The sequence below is a fragment of the Lepidochelys kempii genome, chromosome 1, assembly GCF_965140265.1.
Source record: "Lepidochelys kempii isolate rLepKem1 chromosome 1, rLepKem1.hap2, whole genome shotgun sequence".
Taxonomy (NCBI): Eukaryota; Metazoa; Chordata; order Testudines; family Cheloniidae; genus Lepidochelys; species Lepidochelys kempii.
In genome coordinates this window covers 13,630,741-13,650,854 of record NC_133256.1, presented here as the reverse complement: position 1 = coordinate 13,650,854, position 20,114 = coordinate 13,630,741, and the positions used below count along the sequence as shown (strand labels likewise).

At 45.2% G+C, this 20,114-nt stretch overlaps 1 protein-coding gene across 3 annotated transcripts in view; it reads left to right on the top strand.

Moving 5' to 3' along the window:
• The window catches only part of WNT11 (Wnt family member 11), a 32,285-nt gene extending 26,629 nt beyond the window's left edge, over positions 1–5,656 (top strand). For all 3 annotated transcript variants that reach the window (XM_073335059.1, XM_073335060.1, XM_073335061.1), the window contains exon 6: positions 4,259–5,656. In XM_073335059.1, coding sequence (XP_073191160.1) covers positions 4,259–4,433 — 175 coding nt within the window. In that variant the 3' untranslated portion in view covers positions 4,434–5,656. The remainder of the gene's footprint in view (positions 1–4,258) is intronic.
• Positions 5,657–20,114: the final 14,458 nt, after the last annotated feature.

Genomic DNA, 20,114 nt, shown 5'->3' with positions numbered 1-20,114 from the left:
AGAAGGGCTTGCTCAAGTTCTCACTGGGCTAGCATGTCTAATAAGAGTAATAATCTTTTATATTATTTATAGAGTACCTGTCCTCCCCAAGTGCTTTGAAGAAGTTGGGCTACGTGCTACTTACTCTCTGCAGCATGGTGCAGAGAGAAGCATGGTGTGGCTAAAAAGGATGCATACCCACAGCTAGGAGGAGACCTGAGGCTCTGATGCATTCTTTGCCCTGGGCCCTAGACACTGTAGAAGCCCTTCTACATGGTCAGAGTTCCATGGCTTGTGGAATGAGAGAGAGTGGCTAGGAGTGGGTGGAGCTAGAGGCAGCTGCTTTCCATCTCATGCTCCCCTCTGGCATGGCTGGATTTCTAACTGGGAATCTGACTGCAAGATCAGGAGGAAGGATCCCTTGAAGGAGCTACAATCCCTCCTTTGCTGCAAGGCCACTAGTAGGGAGCACATGGCAGCCTAGCTCTTGAGGGAACTCTGGTAGAGCATTTGGTCTTTACGTTAATGGTCTTTCCTCCTGTGTGTGGTCTGGGATTCAAACCGATCTTGGAACATCAGGGAGTTTACATGGTGGAACCACCTGCCTGTTCCACAGGGGACCTAGAGTGAATGGTTCAGAGGATTCTCCATGAGTTTATGCTTGGGGCATTTCTTAGCCTCTGCTGTCTGTGGGAAGACTCACATAGGTGTAACCTGTGACCCTGGGGTTCAAGAGTCCCTTAGCCCACCACTGCAGTATAGTCACTTCTGGAACGCAGATGAAGGTGTTCTGAACCAAGGACTACTGCACAACAGTGTTTTTAGAGATATACCTAAAAAGCACTATAGGGAAACTTTAGATGGGCAGAGTGTGAGTGAAATTTGGCAAGGCTACTGGCTAACCTCCCCTCTTGTTGCAAAAAATGCCATGGCATCTTTAAGGAGCACAGTTGGGTCAGGGGCTTGTTTTAGGTCTCATCTGAGGTGGCTGGTACATTGTTTTCCATTGTTTTTGCAAATATTTCTAGGAATTACAGTGCTAGGTTCGAAGACAATGGGCCAGATTCTCACTTGCAATGGAATTGCACTGGTGTCGATGGAATTGCACTGGATTTACACAAGTACAAATAAGGCTCAGTCTAGCTGGGTGAGATTAGAACCAGGATCTGTGACAAGCCAATGTCAAAAGATTGTTCCTGTAGATAAAATATGGTGAATTTTACTGATCCCAGGCACCCCGTGGTTTGGCTGCTAATTTGGACAAAAGTGTAGGTCCTGTCCTTGTTCATCTTTAGCTACTTATACACATAGGTCCAGAAGAGATACTGCAGGTACCAGTAGCTGTTTCAGTCTGTAAAAAGATTTGGGTTTTATTCACCCAACTCCAACACTTACAACAGAGAACGAGATATTTGTTTAATGGTATTGACACAAAATTGTTCAAAAAGCATGTTTAGGGTAGAGGTGGGCGTAACAGGCTGGGGTTTTGCGAAACCAAAATCAGAATGATTCAGCTCTGAGCTCTTTGATCCAAAATGACAAAATTTAAGGGAAGTTTGGCATTCTCTTAGAACGGTTTCTTTTTTCCTCTCTCTATATGAGGCCAAGTGGGTTAGATTTAGTTTTGGAAAACCCTAACTCTACAGGTTTCAGATGAAACCTGATGAAGTGGGTTTTAGCTCATGAAAGCTTATGCCCAAATAAATTTGTTAGTCTCTAAGGTGCCACAAGGACTCCTTATTGTTCTTCCTAACTCTACAGGTAGTACAGGGTTGGATTCCATTTGTATCCAAACCTTCAGTCTTTTGGTGGGAAGAAAGGGGGAGGGGGAAGATTTCAGATAAATGATACCAGTTTTGCTCCATGTGTAGTTTGGGGGTAACTTTGATCATAATGGGCTAAATATATCTCGCTACAGAGCCATATGAGTGTCCCCATAAGACACAGTGTCCTTGACACTATCGTGGGGTATTGGTTCCATAATGACGCAGAGGAAAGAGTGACACCCAATCAACCATGCCACTTCCTGAAGCAGCTGTGTGTATCTTGGAGAGCCCCATCTAAGTACTAGCCCCACCCAATTCTGCTTAGCTCCCCCTGAATTGTACAAGGTGGTGTGGAGGCATCACATACCCAAACATGTGAATTTTACGGCCTGTTATGAACTCATGAGCCTTGGAAAACGAATCCAGTGGCTTCAACCTTCCCAACCTTCGTCAAAGCTGACTAAGCCTTTAAAGCCCCTCCATAATGTTAATATTTATGTATTTGAACCTTTGCTCTAAATATTTAACTTATTGACTAATATGTTTATGAGGAGCCATTCTGAGGTTTCCTGTTGGAGGGGGCGCAGGGTCACAGGCATATACGACAATGCTGTTCGTTCAGCGTTAGGTAAACACACACAGTGTGGTTATGGACTGAGCTTTTGACTGTTGGTCATAACAATTACGAGCAGGCTTTGGTGAACCTTCCAGAGGTTTGTAAATATGTACACGCACTCCCAAAGTGGGGGAATGAGTGGGGAAACTTTACAAACGGAACCTGGCCATGAATGGAGGTCAGAAATAACAAACAGGAGGTCATACCGAGTCAGAAATAAATAAGGGAAGAACAAGAACAAAATTCCCAGCACTTCATTAATCCTATAACGTCTCATAAAGCATTACCTCATGAGGAATTCCTATAAATCACTTGGATTCATTTCCAGCTGTTAATGGCGGGCTCAGCACAGGAGTCCAATTCTCCCTCCTCACTCACCGTTCTCCTCTCTCCTCCCGGCCCCCCTGATCTGGTGTAAAAATACTTCTGGCCAAAATAACCTAAGCAAAATGTGATTTAGAAAAGATGTCTGAGCAGTTTCCTAGGGAAATGCTTCTCACTCGATATTAGCGTCTAGAGGCCGCAGCTAAGTCTGGGGTCTGGTTGTGCTGGGTGCTCTAAGTACACATAGTAAGAGCCTCTACCCTAAAGAGCTTGGAAGCATTCTAAGGACTCAGGAAGCATTATTGGTATTGTGCAGATGAGAACCAGAGTCAGAGTGAGATTAAGAAACTTATCCAAAGTCACACAGGGAATCTGTAGCAGAGACAGGAGTTGAACTCAAAGCTTTTGAGTGGCCAGCTAGTATTTTAGCCATAAGACCAGCTTTCCCCACATGCTGGTTTTATTCACCATGGTGCTTTATCACTGCAGTGTGTGATGCCAGCCTGAGAGCCATGCAAAACTTGCACCACTTTACCAAGTGGACATGAACTTCCCACTATCCGGGGGACTGCATTTCAAAAGTGACTAGTGATTTTTGCGTGCCCAACTCGACACAGCTTAAGGGGTGGGGGCTGGTTTTCAGGAAAGGCTGGGTATCTACCCTCAGAAAATCAGACCCTTTTAAAGGTGTCTCAAGGTGACACCCAAAATCACCAGTTACTTTTGAAAATTTAAGCCAGCTTTGTGAAATGATTCCAGCAGACAATGCAAGAGAACCATACAGAAGTACAGACTGACTCTCAAGAGGATGGGTTTAATTAAAATCTGAAGAAAGAAAAGGAATAAATCTGTAAAGGTACATGTATCATCCTGCAATACTCATATGCCCCTCAGCCTGCCATGAGATGGAATGTCAGAGCCAGGCAAGGCCTGCTACTCTGCTGTTTATACACTGCTGTGAGATACTCATTTGGAAGGCCCCACAGATGTGCAAAGTATTACCCTGGTGCGATTAGCTGTAATGTACCTGACACAGTTGTGGCTAGATCATGGCTTTAAGACAGGGAGGTGACTTTCCCAGTCTCAGGCATTGTGCACCTGGCCTCTGCAGTCCCTTGGGGAGTGCGTGGCCCTTTTTGCACCCTTTGCAGGGTTGGCAGTGCTGTCTTCTCTGCTAGCCCAGTGCTGCTGGCCAATGTGCAGCATATGGGCAAGGGCACGAGGGTATTGACCTAGTCTCATCCCTTCCCCACCCTTGTGGGGTTACTAGTGCTCTTGTTGGGGCTAGAATCCCCAGCGCTTGCATAGTAGGGGATTCTAAACTCCCAATTGACTTCCGTCAGCTCTGGATCAGGCCCCAGAACACAGGGACTGAGACTTTATCTGGCTCCTTTGCAGGTGCGGCATTCTCGGGCAGATCCCCAGGTGGCTTAAGCCTCTAGTTAGCCCTGCTGAAGATCAGTCCTGGCACATCCGCGCAAGCCAAGCCACAATTGCAGGCACGGACGATCACTTCGTTTCTCAACAGGCTTTGTGATGATTTGCACTAATTCCCCCATCTCCTTTATTCCAGGCAATGCAACAAAACCTCCAGCGGCAGCGACAGCTGCGATCTGATGTGCTGTGGCCGAGGCTACAACCCGTACATGGACAAAGTGGTGGAGCGATGCCACTGCAAATACCATTGGTGCTGCTACGTGACCTGTAAAAAATGCGAGAGGACTGTTGAAAGGTACGTGTGCAAATGAAACATCTCCCACGCGGCCAAAAAGCTTAGATGCCAATGGCACCAAAGCGCTGTTCATAGAAGAGGAAACCTTTCCTGGACTAGACATCGTTTATCTTGCAAAGACATGGACTTGGAGATGATATAAAGAGAATTCCATTACAACCGTAAAAATAACCTTGTTTTTTAAAATGTAAAAAGGGGAAGGGTTTCCCACCAATCAAATTCTTCCTGAGAAGACAAGAGGCTTAAACCAAAACTCATTTTGGATCATACCTTCTTGCAAAAACATGCCTTACGTTGCCAACAATGTCCAGCTATCAAGTGCCTTTAGTACTGTAAGAAACAAAGAGAAACTTTCCTGGGGAGGAAGAACAGCTCTGGCTGAAAATAATGCAGGCTAATGTCTACTCTTGCATCCTACCACAAAGGGCTTGGATTCTCCAGTAGCCTACAGGACAATCCCTGACAAGGGATGCCCTATAACTTCAAAGCAATCATTGTATTTGTTTCCAAAGGCTAAATTTTCAGGACGGGAGAATCCACTCAGCATGATAAAGCCAGAAACATTCCTGGTTCTGCCCCTGAAACGAAAAGACATGTAAATCAATTTAACCCTTTTTTTTTTTGTCCAGGGCTGAGACTAAAGTTATTGTTCTACCGAAGGACTGGAGGTCTTGACCCTACTTAGCGTAGGCTGCCAGGGTGTCAAATTCAAGTATTCACAAACATGTACTGAACCCCAGTGTCAATGTAATCCCGGTGTAGTGAGAGGAGCCCACTGGACACAGGGGCTGAGTGACCAGAGAGCAGCTATGGGACATAACGAAATATACAGTGAAGTCAAAGTAAAATGGAAATGGAAAGTCGACTCCTGTATCCTTTTCCTCTCTCTCTTGACCACTGGATGTTACTCCCTAGTTCACTGTTGCTCCGATGCCTTGTCCCATCCAGGCCTAACGTAAATATGGCACCATCCCTCCTCCCTCAACAAAGCTATAAACTCAGAGCCAAGAAATTGCCAAGACACCAGCAGTGCGGGAGGTGTGTTTACACCTTTAGAAATTCCAGACAAGGCGAGATGTCAGCTATTCTAAGCAGACCTAGCCGGAGTATGTGAATGAAATGTATGGTCCTGCCGTGACAACAGCACAGAACCACTATCTGTGGATGTACATATTTTATTTTGTATGCAGAACATCCAGAAATATTTATAAAATATATCTTGTGCTTTTCTCTATTCTACTTTATATATAAATATATCTATTATAAACAAGCTTAACAATAGTATGAAATAAATGCTGAAATTACTCAACAGTGCAAAGAAAAGAGCTTATAATTATTATTATTATATCTAAATCTATAACATTGTCTTCTGCTTGGACGGATGTCTAATTTTCCCTTCCAGAAGAGCAGTTAGAATACTGCTGGAAATACTCATTGCAATGTGACCAGTATGTTCCACCATTCCTTGTCTCCCCAGTCCATTACCTCCTACATACGATCAGTAAAAAAAGATTAATCACAGATTAATTGAAGCAGAAGTAACAAACATTTAGTTGAGTGAGACAGATGCATACACAATAGAAGAGAGAGAAACTACTTTACTACCAGCCTCATTACCGTAATACCTGAAAGCCTTCACATAGTGCATTAAGCGACATGTCTAACATCTTTCCCACCTGGTTTGTTCTCTCTCACATCCTCTCTCCGGGGGGACAATTGTGTGCGTGTTGTGCAGTGTTTTGTTTGAGGTTTGTTGATTTTTTTTATTGTACACACTGCTCTGTGTTTATATGAGAGAAGGCAAGATGGAAGAAGGACATGTGGCACTTGGAGTGGACAGTGGTGAGTCTGGGACGGCGCTTAGTCCCCGCGGGAGTTTGTTCCACAGTCTAGGGACAGCACAGATGAGCTTTACCCTTATTCAGTGAGGGGGGTGGGGAACAATAACAGGAAATGTGAAAATGGCAGAAGTGCTAAATGACTTTTTGGTTTCAGTTTTCACCAAAAAGATTAGTAGCGATTGGCGTCTAACATAGTGAATGCCAGTGACAATGAGATAGGATTAGAAGCTAAAATAGAGAAGGAACACGTTAAAAATTACTTAGACAAGTTAGATGTCTTCAAGTCACCAGGGCCTGATGAAATACATCCTAGAATGGAGCTGACTGAGGAGGTATCTGAGCCATTATTGATTATCTTTGAAAAGTCATGGAAGATGGGAAGATTCCAGAGGACTGGAAGAGGACAAATATAGTGCCAATCTATAAAAAGGGGAATAAGCACAACCAGGGGAATTAAAAACCAGTCAGCTTAACTTCAGTATCCGGAAAGATAATGAAGCAAATCGTTAAGCAATTAATTTGCGCACACCTAGAAGATAATAAGGTGATGAGTAACAGTCAGCACGGATATGTCAAGAACAAATTGAGTCAAACCAACATAATAGCTTTCTTGGACAGGGTAACAAGCCTTGTGGATAGTGGGGAAGCATTAAATGTGGTATATCTTGACTTTAAGTAAGGCTTTTCATACTGTCTCACATGACCTTCTCATAAACAAACTAGGGAAATACAACCTAGTTGGAACTACTATAAGGTGGGTGCATAACTGGTTGGAAAACTGTTCTCAGAGAATAGTCATCAGTGGTTCACAGTCATGCTGGAAGGGCATGTTGAGTGGGGTCCTGCAGAATTCAGTTCTGGGTCAAGTTCTGTTCAATATTTTTATCAGTGATTTAGATAATAGCATAGAGAGTACACTTACAAAGTTTCTGAAGCTGGGAGGGGTTGCAAGTGCTTTGGATGATAAGATTAAAATTCAAAATGATCTGGCCAAACGGAAGAAATGGTCAGAAGTAAATAGGATGAAATTCAATAAGGACAAATGCAAAGTACTCCACTTAGGAAGGAACAGTCATTTGCACACACACAAAATGGGAAATGACTGCCTAGGAAGGGGTACTGCGGAAAGGGATCTGGGCGTCATAGTGGATCACAAACTAAATATGAGTCAACAGTGTAACACTGTTGCAAACAAAACAAACATCATCCTGGGATATATTAGGAAGAGTGTTATAAGCAAAACATGAGAAGAAATTCTTCTGCTCTACTCTGCCCAGTTCTTGGCTCCACATTTCTGGAAAGATGTGGACAAATTGGAGAAAGTCCGGAGAAGAGCAACAAAAATGATTAAAGGTCTAAAAAACATGACCTCTGAGGAAAGATTGAAAAAATTGGTTTTGTTTAGTCTGGAGAAGAGAAGACTGAGAGGGGACATGAATACAGTTTTCAAGTACATAAAAGATTGTTACAAGGAGGAAGGAGAAAAATTGTTCTGCTTAATCTCTGAGGAAAGGACGAAAAGCAATGGGCTCAAATTGCAGCAAGGGCGGTTTAGGTTGGACATTAGGAAAAACTTTCTAACTGTGAGGATGGTTAAGCACTGGAATAAATTGCCCAGGGAGGTTGTGGAATCTCTATCACTTGAGATTTTTAAGAGCAGGTTAGACAAATACCTGTCAGGGATGGTCTAGATAACACTTAGTCCTGCCATGAGTGCAGGGGCCTGAACTACATGATCTCTTGTGGTCCCTTCCAGTCCTACAATTCTATGATTCTATGGTAGGCATAGGTGCTGGAACTGAGGATGTGGGGGGGTGCTGCAGCACCCCATGACTTGAAGTGGTTTCCATTATATACAGAGTTTACAGTTTGGTTAAATGACTCTCAGGACCCCCACTATACAAATTGTTCCAGCACCCCTGATGATAGGAAGTTCCACTGTGCCAGAGAAGCAGAGTTGTCCACAATGGTCTTCATCCTGGAGCTTTAGTCAATCTCTTAGATATCCTGGGCCCAGGCCATTGAGAGCCTTGACGATAAGGACTGAGGCTGTCAACATGGCTCTGTGTTCTTATCGGGGGCCAGGGCAGAGAGCAGAAGATGGGTGCAATGCACTTGCAGCAGCCCACACTGGGGAGGAAACGCTGCAGCGTTCTGTACCAGCATGAGTGTCCCAGGGGCAGATGGCTTCCTGCCTGCAATAAATACACAACACACACAGCCCCTAAAATAAATCTATGAATCTATAAACAGCAGCCTTTCCTGTTACAAACCAGACTCAGAAAGACACTGCAGCTGAGTGGTATGCGATTTCTAAATCCCTTAGAGGGACAACAGAATTTTACCAACTGTCAAATACTGTATTCTATGCATAACATATAAAGGTCTTTTGGGAACCCTGTGAATGCTTCAGATTCTTAAATGCCTTGAAGCCCCACGCCCAGATTGTGGTTGATGCTACCGTGCCTTTGCACCACAGTGGGAGTGCAAAGGGGCTGTAAAGGCAGCTTAGCCAGCTAGCTGAGAATTCACCCATCATGGGGGAATCCCTGGGTGGTACCCAGCCAACATGATGCCCCTTCTTTGCAGTACCCATGCATGTAGATGGGGCCGACGCTGGGAGGGAAAAGGAGCATGTGTGGAGCACTGCTACATTTCACTGATCTCCAACAGGTGTGAGAACCCCTTAAGGACCATTGCAGTTAGCGTAACTTAGAGCAGCCTTTGGGGCAGGGGGACGTCCCAGAGGCAGGGAGCTACAAAGGTAGTTTTGAGCTACCTTTACCCTCTGCTATTCAGCTGCACTGAGCAGAGCTTAGCCTCAGCAGAGAACTGAGTCCAGTTGTGATGCAAGTGGGCAAAAAAGACTGCTGAACTGATTTTTTTTGTTTTTTTTGTTATCATCCTACAAAGCCCCATTGACAAAAGGTGTAACTCACCCTGGTGAGGAGAGCCAATGCAAATCTCTGTGAACCACAGAAGCCCTTACATCTAAATGCGACTCCTACTGCATTTAATGGCAGGACCCCCAGTGCCTCACTGGGACCAGAATTTGGCCCATTACTTGAGATTTAAATGGAAACTGGCAACTTGACTACTTTTTAAAGTTATTTTTTAAAATTCCACTTTCTCAGAGTGTCCCTGTAAACCGGGTGTCCTGACTTAAGACAAACACATTTTCTTAGATTTTAGTCTATAAGGGCTTTTCTATTCCTCTGTTGATGTTTATAAGGGTCTTTCAGAAAGGGGAAAAGTAGCTGACTAGACAGGTGAAAATGACTCGGCTCAAAATGCCACCAAATGCACAAAGAAATCACAATCCCACCCTCCCCCCCACACACACACACTAAATGTCTGTCATTGCTCACTACTGTAGGTGTTACATGTACAAAATTTGCAGACAGAAATGCAATTGTCAAGTTGATGGTGTGGCCCTTTAAGAAAAAACTCACAGGGGGCTGAGAGACCTGTACAAGCTTTCTTGACTGGGATGAATTTCACCTACAGAGCATCGGAGGTCATCTCTAATGACAAAGCGAATTCGTCAGTCCCGGCTTGGGATTTCTAGGATGGTAATTCCCATCTCAGAAGAATCAATGTCATTGTACTATGGCTTGCCAAGATTTAAATAAAATCCAGTTTGCACATTTATCAATACAGGTTTTTGCATCCCCCCAAAATACTACTCAGTTAGGTTAGAGGTGCACCATTTCAAGGAATTAGTCCACATGTTACCGATCATGCCTAATTCACCATTCCATTGCATCAGTTTTATCTTGGTGTAATTCTACAGAAGTCAGTTTCAGTGGAATTATTCTGATGAAAAATGGAGTAAATGAGTGGATAGTCAAACTCTCTCTATTATAGAGAGATATAATAGAGTTTAACTATGTATATGTATAACAAAAAAGTTAAGTGCAAAGTAAAGCACTCAAAGAGATTTATTCAGCCCTCTTGTGCACATGCATTACGATACAGTCATTAATTACATGATCACATATTGTTTTTTCCACAGGACCTGCCTCATTCACTGCAGAGGATGGATGGGATTCACTGAATGGCTAGTTATTCAATATTTCTTTGTATCACGAGATGTGGGCCCCCCCACCATGCCTTATTTTTGAAAACCATCCAAACCAGGCACTGAATACAGAGTAATTAATTTCTTCATGGGCTTTTCTATGTAACGAATTTACCATCACAATGCTCTTCTGAGGTAGGGAGATGTTATCACCCCTAGTTCACACCTGGGGCCAGAGGCACAGAGATAAATGCCAAAACTGAGAAACGCATCCACTAACTTTGGGTGCCAATTTCAAACACCTCAGGCCAGACTTTTCAGAGTACTTAGCATTTTTCTCACACACTGTATGTTCAGAGTACAGTCACCATTGACTTCACTTGCTGTTGTACGTGCTTCCAACCAGACCTCAGGGATACGTCTACACAGCAAAAAAAAACCCTGCAGCAGTTAGTCTCAGAGCCCAGGTCAGCTGACTCGGGCTCACACTACGGGGCTAAAAATAGCAGTGTAGACATTTGGGATTAGGCTGGAGGCCAGGCTCTGAAACCCAGTGAGGCGGGAGGGTCTCAGAGCCCAGGGTCCAGCCCGAGCCTGAATGTCTACACTGCTATTTTAGCCTTGCAGTGAGAGCCCAAGTCAGTTTTTTGCTGCCTAGACGTACCTAGGTGTCTCAAGTCAGGTACCCAGAAAAGGAGGAACACAAAAGTAGTCATGTCAGGTGCGTGACTCCTGCATTTGTGGAGGCTGGACCTGAGCTCCAGAAGCTCCTTAGAAGTGGAGGGTGGGAGGGGGCCACTGGCACCGAGACCGTGGCCCTGCCCCCTGCTCTGCCCCAGGCCCTGCTCCTGCTCAGCCCCCTCCCCCAAAAGACCCCCACCCACCCACCGCCATGCCTCTCTGACCCCTCCCCCAAAGGCCCCCTGCCCACACCGCTCTGCCTCTCAGGGGGCGAAGAGGCATGAGTGGTGTGGGGGGGCACAGGGGAGGGGCCAAAGAGGCGTGAGAGTCAGGCATGGGGTGGGGCGCAGGGGAAAGGGACAGCGAAGCATGAGCAGCAGGCTGGGGAGGCCTTAGAGGAAGAGGTGGAGCAGGGGCGGGAAGAGGAACGGTGTGGGCAGGGCTGTGGGGGAAGAGCGGGACATGGGAGCGGGACCTCGGGGTGGAGCATGGGCAGGGCCACGGTCCAGACGCCCTTTCGGCCATGGCACTCCAAAGGTAGCATCCTGTTTGGGGAGACTTAGCTCCCCCTAGCCTATTATACCCGCCGCTCATGAACGTAGTGGCCCCAGTGAAGAGGTTGGTTTAATTAACTTGCCCAGCATCCCGTAGGAATTCTGTAGCAGAGGGAAGGATAGAATCCAGTTCTTCCAGGTGGTATTCAACCATTTAAACCACAAGACCATCCTCTCTTTTTCTGCGCTACCATGCCTCATTCATGGCACACCTTCCAATTTCTGCAACATTTTTGAGGTCTAGCTACAACCACTTCCTTCACTACACAATCTTAATGCATCCACAGAGCACCGTCCATTATGTGTACTGAATGAGGCGGGGTCACATGGGAAAAAATAGCATGTGATCATGTAAGGAAAGATGGTATCATAATGCAAACGCACAAGGGGGCTGGATTAAGGTTGCACAGGCAACCTTAATTTTGGCATTTCCTAACGTCTGAGTACTGGACTTTGCAACCTTAACGTTCTATTAAAGTAGGTTTTTAGGGATGTAATTCCTTGGTTTTTAAAAAAGCAAACTGAAAAAAGAAACTCTATAATGTGGAACTGTGTTGACTACAGCCTGCCCCACCTACCGCCAGTCTCCGCCGTTATCTCCCTACATCCTGTCTCCACTTTCTCTTCCTCCTCTACGCTGCCTGAGAACCAGGAGGGAAACGCTGAGAGCACAGGACAGACAATCTCTCTATTCTCAGTTCCAGTACCCAGCACTACAGCTGTTGAGAAGAGCAATTGAAGGGAAAGTAACGGTCAGCTCCTGCAGCCTTGGGGTGGAGCGTGTGTAAGGCCGACAGACTGTGGGCGGCACTGTTAGCTAAGGCTGTAGAGCAGACTCATTTTGTCTCGCGCTCCAAGTGGTCTCGGTGCCACTAGATGGGGCAGAACACTGCACCCAGGAGGTGTGTGGGTTACACAAGCTCAGCGCAGATGAAATCGTTGGAGACTTTAGTTGCCACACAAGCCTCTAATGAATATGTGTGAACTGAGACTTTTGGAGGCTCATAACTCTGCCACATGTCAGTAGATTTTTCACAGGCATAGCAAAATGCACATCCCTGTCAACAGGGTTCCTCTCCTCCCTCTCCCCCGACCCCCCCGCTACACAAATTTATAATCCCTTACTCCAAATTACAGAAGGCTCCAGAGCTTCTCAACGAAATGGCGATAGGAATTTTTTTTTAATATCGGCAAAACACATTTTTGCCTCCTCTCATTTCTGTTTGTTTTTTTTAAAAGCTAGTTACCCAGCGTGGGACATTTCAACCTGAGTGGTTGAAGTTCAGCAAAGTAATGAGCAACTGAGAACAGGGTCTTACACTGGAAAGTGTTAAGCAACCTTAACTCTAGGATGTGCCTCCTGCTCTGCCCCATTTAGCCAGCTCCACATAGCTGGTGTAAATTGGTCACATTCCATTGCCTTCTGTGAAGCCATGATGATTAACCCTAGCTGGCAATTTGGCCCGTGATAAATAACTATATCCAATGTATTCTCACAAACATTTTTATTTCAGAATGTTAAAAAAGCTGTTTTAGAAAGTGGCTTCATAGCATTTGTTTGAAATATTATTCAAGCTTTAATAAAATGATTTGTCCTTAACGTTATTGTGCAAATCCTGGGGTTTAGATCTTTTCATGCATCCAGCTGGCTCTGTATTTGTGGTGTATTTTCAACTCCCTTTTCATCTTATGTTATTTAGGCTGCTCTCCTTGTCTGCATGGATTACATTTGTTATAGAAAACTCCCAACCGCTTGTTTATGTTAGACTGCAAGATGGAAAGTGCCTTAATCATACTACAGCAGACAGGGAAAGGGTGTTCCGCACCCAAATACAAAAGGCCTTTGACAGGGGGGAAAAAAAGGCAAAATCTGAATACAATTAACAATGCCTTTGTCAAGAAAGTGATAAAAGAGTCCCAGAGGGAACATCCCTGTTTCCTGTTAGAAAACAGACCCTGAAGACAACCACTAATGTCTCCTAAGTTAACCACTGTATGGTGCTTGCTTGAAAAACACATCCAGCCGCTTTGCTCGTGCTGCTGTTACCTGCTCGGCAAAGGGTTGAAAAGGGAGCTCTGGAGGTATGTGGTTACCCAGCTACAGGTGAATACAATTCAGTATTACAACCCATGTGCTTTTTCTTAACCTTCCACTGCGGCCGCCATACAAAGCTAAAGATAGAGGTAGCTCTCCTCTGCTGCTTTCTCTCAGAGCTTGTTGCAAGTATGTTTCAAATGGAATCATTCATGGCATCATAGAATCATAGAATCATAGAATATCAGGGTTGGAAGGGACCCCAGAAGGTCATCTAGTCCAACCCCCTGCTCGAAGCAGGACCAATTCCCAGTTAAATCATCCCAGCCAGGGCTTTGTCAAGCCTGACCTTAAAAACCTCTAAGGAAGGAGATTCTACCACCTCCCTAGGTAACGCATTCCAGTGTTTCACCACCCTCATAGTGAAAAAGTTTTTCCTAATATCCAATCTAAACCTCCCCCACTGCAACTTGAGACCATTACTCCTCGTTCTGTCATCTGCTACCATTGAGAACAGTCTAGAGCCATCCTCTTTGGAACCCCCTTTCAGGTAGTTGAAAGCAGCTATCAAATCCCCCCTCATTCTTCTCTTCTGCAGACTAAACAATCCCAGCTCCCTCAGCCTCTCCTCATAAGTCATGTGTTCTAGACCCCTAATCATTTTTGTTGCCCTTCGCTGGACTCTCTCCAAGTTATCCACATCCTTCTTGTAGTGTGGGGCCCAAAACTGGACACAGTACTCGAGATGAGGCCTCACCAATGTCGAATAGAGGGGAACAATCACATCCCTCGATCTGCTCGCTATGCCCCTACTTATACATCCCAAAATGCCATTGGCCTTCTTGGCAACAAGGGCACACTGCTGACTCATATCCAGCTTCTCATCCACTGTCACCCCTAGGTCCTTTTCCGCAGAACTGCTGCCTAGCCATTCGGCCCCTAGTCTGTAGCGGTGCATTGGATTCTTCCGTCTTAAGTGCAGGACCCTGCACTTATCCTTATTGAACCTCATCAGATTTCTTTTGGCCCAATCCTCCAATTTGTCTAGGTCCTTCTGTATCCTATCCCTCCCCTCCAGCATATCTACCACTCCTCCTAGTTTAGTATCATCCGCAAATTTGCTGAGAGTGCAATCTACACCATCCTCCAGATCATTTATGAAGATATTGAACAAAACCGGCCCCAGGACTGACCCCTGGGGCACTCCACTTGACACCGGCTGCCAACTAGACATGGAGCCATTGATCACTACCCGTTGAGCCCGACAATCTAGCCAGCTTTCTACCCACCTTATAGTGCATTCATCCAGCCCATACTTCCTTAACTTGCTGACAAGAATACTGTGGGAGACCATGTCAAAAGCTTTGCTAAAGTCAAGAAACAATACATCCACTGCTTTCCCTTCATCCACAGAACCAGTAATCTCATCATAAAAGGCAATTAGATTAGTCAGGCATGACCTTCCCTTGGTGAATCCATGCTGGCTGTTCCTGATCACTTTCCTCTCATGCAAGTGCTTCAGGATTGATTCTTTGAGGACCTGCTCCATGATTTTTCCAGGGACTGAGGTGAGGCTGACTGGCCTGTAGTTCCCAGGATCCTCCTTCTTCCCTTTTTTAAAGATTGGCACTACATTAGCCTTTTTCCAGTCATCCGGGACTTCCCCCGTTCGCCACGAGTTTTCAAAGATAATGGCCAATGGCTCTGCAATCACAGCCGCCAATTCCTTCAGCACTCTCGGATGCAACTCGTCCGGCCCCATGGACTTGTGCACGTCCAGCTTTTCTAAATAGTCCCTAACCACCTCTATCTCCACAGAGGGCTGGCCATCTCTTCCCCATTTTGTGATGCCCAGCGCAGCAATCTGGGAGCTGACCTTGTTAGTGAAGACAGAGGCAAAAAAAGCATTGAGTACATTAGCTTTTTCCACATCCTCTGTCACTAGGTTGCCTCCCTCATTCAGTAAGGGGCCCACACTTTCCTTGGCTTTCTTCTTGTTGCCAACATACCTGAAGAAACCCTTCTTGTTACTCTTGACATCTCTTGCTAGCTGCAGCTCCAGGTGCGATTTGGCCCTCCTGATATCATTCCTACATGCCCGAGCAATATTTTTATACTCTTCCCTGGTCATATGTCCAACCTTCCACTTCTTGTAAGCTTCTTTTTTATGTTTAAGATCCGCTAGGATTTCACCATTAAGCCAAGCTGGTCGCCTGCCATATTTACTATTCTTTTGACTCATCGGGATGGTTTGTCCCTGTAACCTCAACAGGGATTCCTTGAAATACAGCCAGCTCTCCTGGACTCCTTTCCCCTTCATGTTAGTCCCCCAGGGGATCCTGGCCATCCGTTCCCTGAGGGAGTCGAAGTCTGCTTTCCTGAAGTCCAGGGTCCGTATCCTGCTGCTTACCTTTCTTCCCTGCGTCAGGATCCTGAACTCAACCAACTCATGGTCACTGCCTCCCAGATTCCCATCCACTTTTGCTTCCCCTACTAATTCTACCCGGTTTGTGAGCAGCAGGTCAAGAAAAGCGCCCCCCCAGTTGGCTCCTCTAGCACTTGCGCCAGGAAATTGTCCCCTACGCTTTCCAAAAACTTCCTGGTTTGTCTATGCACTGCTGTATTGCTCTCCCAGCAGATATCAGGAAAATTAAAGTCACGCATGAGAATCAGGGCATGCGATCTAGTAGCTTCCGTGAGCTGCCGGAAGAAAGCCTCATCTACCTCATCCCCCTGGTCCGGTGGTCTATAGCAGACTCCCACCACTACATCACTCTTGTTGCACACACTTCTAAACTTAATCCAGAGACACTCAGGTTTTTCTACAGTTTCGTACCGGAGCTCTGAGCAGTCATACTGCTCCCTTACATACAGTGCTACTCCCCCACCTTTTCTGCCCTCCATCACACAAACTCCGAGCAGGAAATGAAGCTTAGTGCAATGGAACTTCCGTGCCCTGTCTGGATTCATTTTTTCCCAGATTCACATCTCACCATGCACTTCTCTTCATCGCAAAAGGCTGCAACGAAACCCCACTCTGGCTTTCTGCAGATTTGACCCCCACGCACGCTGTTTGGATTTCACTAATCGGGAAGCAGGACATGAAACCGTGTTGCGATACTTTCAGATTTATTACTGTGATCTCCTGATACAGAGGATGTGAAACGTGGACCTCTGAAACGGTGGGACAAAGAACAAAAAAAGAGGGCCACACTTAGGAAAGAAAGAAAAAAAGCAGGAGGCGGAACAGGAAGCTTGAAATCCATGTGGAATTAATGACTTTAACAGGTACAGCATGTTTCTTCCTTGGGGCCAGTTTCATTACTCAGAAGGCATTGATTAAACATCTCAGCAGTGTTATGGTTTATTCATTTAGCATGAAATTCACCCTATTGAGGGGGAACAATGCAAGGTATATGTACACCACTTGAGACAAGTCTTATCATTAGGACTTAAATGGTGCAGCTATTGCTGCCAACTACCAGCATTCAAAAATCCTGAGTCAGGCCCCCAAATCATGAGATTGACTTAAATACCATGAGGATTTTTTAAAGTACATTTTGGGTTCTTTTTATTTGTCTTGTACATGAGCTCAATACAAGAATAAGTGAATGAAATTTTATGGCCTGTGTTCTGCAAGATGTCCGTTTAGATGATCTAATGGTCCCTTCTGACCTGAAAGACTATGTATCCTTCTGGTTATTCATCCTTTGGGGTTCACATTTTCAAACTTTTCTCCACAGCCCATGAGGGATGGACATTTCCATTTCATATAAAAATGATAGATGAGATTCTCAAATAGCACATGACTCTGAGAGCCGGGACTTGAAGAAAAAACACCAAATAGCACAACATTTGTGACAAAATTGTGAGAGCTGGCAACACAAGGATGAACTAGGATGAATTTCACCCTTAATAAATGGATTAAGTTTCTTTTATATTATGCTGGTTCTAACTGTGAGAGCATTGACTTAAGTGGGACTATTCATATGATTAAAATTAAGCATGTGCTTAAAAGTTTTGCTGTAGCCAGAGTGGTCATCACCACAGGTGCTGGCTTCTAATTTTCTCTGGGGGTGCTCAACCCCCGCTCAGTCCCAGACCCTGCCCCCACTCCACCCTTTCCCCCAATGCCCCACCCCTGCCCTGCCGTTTCCCGTCCCTGCTCCACCCTGTCCACACTCCAGCCCTTCCCCCAAAGCCTCACCCCCGCTCCACCCTACCCTGCCTCTTCCCCGCCTCTTTCCGCCCCCTCCCCTGAGTGCGCCCCATCCCCTCCTCTCCCCCTCAGCACCTCCTGCATGCCGCAGAACAGCTGTTCCGCAGCGTTCAGGAGGCGCTGGGAGGGAGGGGGAGGATTTGATTGACGGAGGCCACCGGCGGGCAGGAGTGGGGGGAAGGAAGGGAGCTGGCTGCCAGTGGGTGCTAAGCACCCACTAATTTTTCTCTGTGGGTGCTCCAGCCATGGAGCACCCATGGAGTTAGTGCCTATGGTCAGCACCCTGGAGAACTGAGTCCTATAAGGGGAAATTACTGATATCTCAGCTTTCTTTAAGTGGAAACTGTTGGTAAATGCTGTCCTTTGGAAGTGGAAACCTCCAGACTTTTAGCATTCTATATGTTAGAGTTGGGCCCCAAGTCAAAGTTCAGATCTGATTCAATTGAATTTTCTGAGTGTGGGGATATTTAGATTGGGTGTTCCATTTTGGCCAACGTAAAGCAAACCCTACATTGTGAAATACAAATCTGGACCCAAATACCTTCAAAAATTCAGTAAGTTGGGGGCAAAGGGAAGAGATGGATTCACAACCAATGTTGCAGGCCCATCTCTACAGTTTATGGATAATAAAGCATTGCTATTCTCCATCAAACAGTGTTGTTGCCCAATTTGCTATTTGAATAATACAAAGTTATTTCAAAAGCATTATCTATGTAACCTTTCTGGCAACTGCCAATGGAAGTAACAGAGGCCAGGTTCAAACTGTCTAGGGGTCCTTTGTCTAAAATAAAAGGGTGACTCGAGCACCTACCCAGAGCCATACTTCTATTCTCATTCTAAGAAAGTAAAATACAACCTCCCTGTTCACCTTCCTCTTGCAAGCACTCAGCAGGCAATTGGGAATAGGGAACTGCAAGTTTTTAATTTGGGGAAAAGGGAAAACAGTAGAAACACGTTAACTTTCTATATATTTACACACAAGAAAATAAGCAACCCACATCCATGCATCAACCCCCACAGTTCCAAACACTCACCTGATTTAAGGAGGCCTGGAACTCTTAGTCTCACCACGAACCCTACACACTTAAAACTTCACTCATGGGTCCAGCTAGACTCAGCGGTAGTTGAGGTGTGGCTTTCCTCCATTGATTGCCCAGAAAGAACCACTCCACCGGTGCCTGTGTGCAGCTCCTCTAGCTGAGCGGGTGGGCCAGGACACTGTGAAGTCAGCTCTGTAGTGCCCTGTATCAATGGTACTACAAAGTCACCTCTGCACCACTAGTGGTCCAGTCAGGTCTTACCTGAACCCTTCCTGTATTGTTGTTTACACTGGTAGCAAAATCAGTAGGGAAACATTTACCTCCTAGGACAAAGAGTGTATTCCAGATGATGAATTGTAAAAAGCCAAAAGAAACTTTAAAGAAAGAAAATTGATGGCATTGAATAACAGGAGCGGAGACGGAAAAGACCTATTGAGCTATGTAGTCCTGCAAGCACAGGATTGTTCATTATAGAACATTTCCTAGTGCTTTAACTGGTCTCATTTGGAATAGTGATGGGGGTTAGCCCACTTCCCTTGGGAGATTGTCTGACAAGCTGACACACCTCACTGTTTAGAAACCTTTCCTGAAAGTTGGCTGAAATGTTCCTCTTAATTTCACCCTTTTATCCCTTGCTATGATCCCTTGGGCCTGTCTCAAAATTCATCTCCATTCTTGTTGCTTATACCCTTCTAATACTCTTAAGCACTTATGTTCCTCCTTTAGCCGCTGTTTATACCTGCCGAAGTGTGTATCAGGAATGATCTACAGAACCACAAAGAAAATGAGTTTGAAACACTCTGGAGTAGCCAGCTTAGGCATTGAAGGCATCCCAAAGCACCTAAATGACTAAGTCCCACAGTCAATTTAGGCACTTTTGAAAATTTGACCCTCTATTTGTAGTCAGGAGCAAGTGGTCCTTCACAGGTTTATGTCTGACACTGTGTCATGACATATGGAATCAGAATCCTTCTTAAACAGGAGGGGTGAATCCTGGCTCCAGTGGGGCTAGAATGTCACCCAACATGTTTATGAAAGAAAACAAAGACATAATTCCAATAGAAACAAACAGGCTTCAACACAGCTCAAGTCCCAACTTTGTCACCCTTGTTTACCAAAGACCATACTACTTGGGATGATATATATAGACTTGGCAGAAGTCCATTTTAAAAAATAATTTCTATGTATAATATCAGTGTTTATATTTAAGCATTTTTTCCAGTTTATATCTATTTAAATTTTCATAGTTTTGGGAAATAATGCATGGACTCATATAATAATTATTTAATGACAATAGATGTTGAGA